The sequence below is a fragment of the Aegilops tauschii genome, chromosome 7 (genome assembly GCF_002575655.3).
Source record: "Aegilops tauschii subsp. strangulata cultivar AL8/78 chromosome 7, Aet v6.0, whole genome shotgun sequence".
Classification (NCBI taxonomy): domain Eukaryota; kingdom Viridiplantae; phylum Streptophyta; class Magnoliopsida; order Poales; family Poaceae; genus Aegilops; species Aegilops tauschii.
The window spans coordinates 634,758,105-634,760,377 of record NC_053041.3 but is presented as its reverse complement, the minus strand read 5'-3'; the positions used below and the strand labels follow the sequence as shown (position 1 = coordinate 634,760,377).

General features: G+C 46.0%; 1 protein-coding gene across 1 annotated transcript; it reads right to left on the bottom strand.

Annotated features, from left to right (window-relative positions):
• Nucleotides 1-1,111: 1,111 nt before the first annotated feature.
• LOC109762742 (basic blue protein) lies at nt 1,112-2,060 on the bottom strand. Its single transcript, XM_020321616.4, has 2 exons — nt 1,748-2,060; nt 1,112-1,647 (listed from the first exon to the last, which is right to left on the bottom strand). Exons 1-2 carry the CDS (start codon nt 1,923-1,925, stop codon nt 1,301-1,303), a joined length of 525 nt encoding a protein of 174 aa, XP_020177205.1. The 5' UTR covers nt 1,926-2,060; the 3' UTR covers nt 1,112-1,300.
• Nucleotides 2,061-2,273: the final 213 nt, after the last annotated feature.

Here is a 2,273-nt window from a genome sequence, read left to right as displayed (position 1 = left end):
ACTTAGGTGTAATTAGCATAGTATGAAACTATATGTTTTATATTGCTTGATTATGTAAACCACGAGCCTTTGAAATGATTGACTCGGACAAGTGGCCGAATTAAGCTTTACTCTCACTACCTTTTCATAGTGCATTGCTAATGTTCTTTATCTCGAGGGACATGTAGGATTATCTGATGTCACTTTCAGCAACCACCGTTGGCTTATTGCACCATCATCATCATCAACATTTTCTAAGTTCCCCACCAAAAATACATTATTTTTACACACATGGAGTTTGTAAGCTCAAGTTCACACGAGCTCAGATGAACAGTTAAATCCAAAAAAAGTAAAAAGGAAACAACAAAAAATCTAATTTTTTTGACAAGAAACATTGATATTTTTTTATACATGCTTGCTACTTTTCAAGTTGAAATCACATTTGTGGAAGTGTGGGCAAAAACACAAAATTGATGATTCAAGAGGCACTCTTTTCGGAGCATCAACTTTGTTTTTTGTCCACACCTCCACAAATGTGTTTCCATCGTGAAAATTTGCATGAGTGTAGAAAAAACATCAATGTTTCTTGCAAAAAAACATTCAGATTTTTTTAATGTTGTTACTATTTTTTTGGAATTTACTGTTCACTCAAAATCATGTGAGCTCGAGCTCGCAATAGCACTTTCGAATTTTTACCACCATTTTCCTGCTTCTTCCCTGTTATGCTCATATTATTAATAGTGCTGCCGCCACATGTGCATTATACTTATAAAGCATGTTTTCTTTTACTTAGACAATTGTCAAATTGTGGTAAGCAATGGGTTTGTTCTGTTTAGAACTAAGCAGCAAAAAAAAATCTAAGCAACAAAAGAACTTTTGGCATGTAATGGAAGCACTATCTGAACGGCTATCATGTTATCCCGGCGCACAGGTTTGCACCTTTGTTTGTATAACAACTTCTCTTCTCATTGACAGTGTGAAAACTTTTTATGGCAAAAAGAGTAATTGGAGTTTGCACTCTGGCTGGATTTGACATGGTTTTGCATATGCCAAAACTTAAAATGACGAAGACTAATTGGTGGTTGAACAGAGCTAGATAGGTAGGGTGGAAAACAAAAACTTGCCGCATAAATTCTATTCAACATTAAAATTTCATGCAAATGTTTGTGGCAAACAGTGGCTGCAATTGAATTGAATGTTGTATCTGTGAATCATGACTGATTCGCAAAAAATCATAAATTAAATACAAAAATTGGACAGGGACAGAAGAATAAACAGCTAGCGTACATGAGCCAACTTTGAACAGGTCAAACTAGCTAGCTCAATTGACCAAGACGTGCACCGCGGCGAGCACCACCAACCCGGCGGCCCAGGCCACCCAGCTGCTGCGGCAGGCGGCCCCGGCCGATGGAGATGGCGGAGCGTCGGGCGCCGGTGCCCCGCCCCCCGAAGGCCCGGCGGAGACGTTGACGGCGAGCTTCATGCCGCCCATGCAGTGGCCGGAGATCTCGCAGATGAACCAGTAGCTCTTGGCCTCGGGGAGAGGAACCTTGTCGAAGCCGGTGTCGTAGGTGGCGAGCACGGCGCCGGCCGCGGAGGCGTCGCACGTCCGGTAAGCGGCCTCCGTCACCTGGTAGACGTTGTGCTGGCTCTTGACGTACTCGAACACTGCGTGGACCAGCCACCCCCAAATTTATCGATCGAATCATACCATGCGCCTGGCTAGTTAGCTAATTGCCCATATATCTAGGTTGATGGAGATACTGACCTAGGACGTCGCCGGGGGCGAAGGAGCGGCTCTGCGCCCAGGAGGCGTAGTTGGTGCCGGTGTCCCAGCCGTTGATGCCGTCGCCGACCGGGTACTCAGCCGCTCCGGCCGGCCGCCACAGGAGCAGTACGCAGACCAGAGCCACCGCCAGCAGTCGGCGGCAGTGAGACGGCGACATATCGGATCGGAGCGACGGATGCTTGCTGATCGAGCCTATGTTTCTTGACAAAACTTGTTGATCGAGCTCGATGACAGGGTTAGGTAGGTAATGGAGATGGCGTTGACGTGCGGTGATGGACACTAGTCTCGTGGCTTTGTGGCCATATATGTATGCCCACTAGTCGACGTGACAAGGTGACCGGCCGGCGGCCGTGGACCCGTTCTTCTCGAGCGCGTGACATGATCGATGATGATTATGTGATCCATGATTGATCGGGTCCATTAACGGAGCAAGTAATAGCAGATGTGATGAGAGATGATGTCAAAGCGTATATGGTATATGATGCACCAGCAGACAACTTGTTCT

Coding starts and splice junctions, on each gene's coding strand:
- LOC109762742 (XM_020321616.4), bottom strand. CDS start 1,925: ATGTCGCCGTCTCACTGCCGCCGACTGCTGGCGGTGGCTCTGGTCTGC. Junction 1,648..1,747: donor CGCCCCCGGCGACGTCCTAG/GTCAGTATCTCC, acceptor TGGTCCACGCAG/TGTTCGAGTACGTCAAGAGC.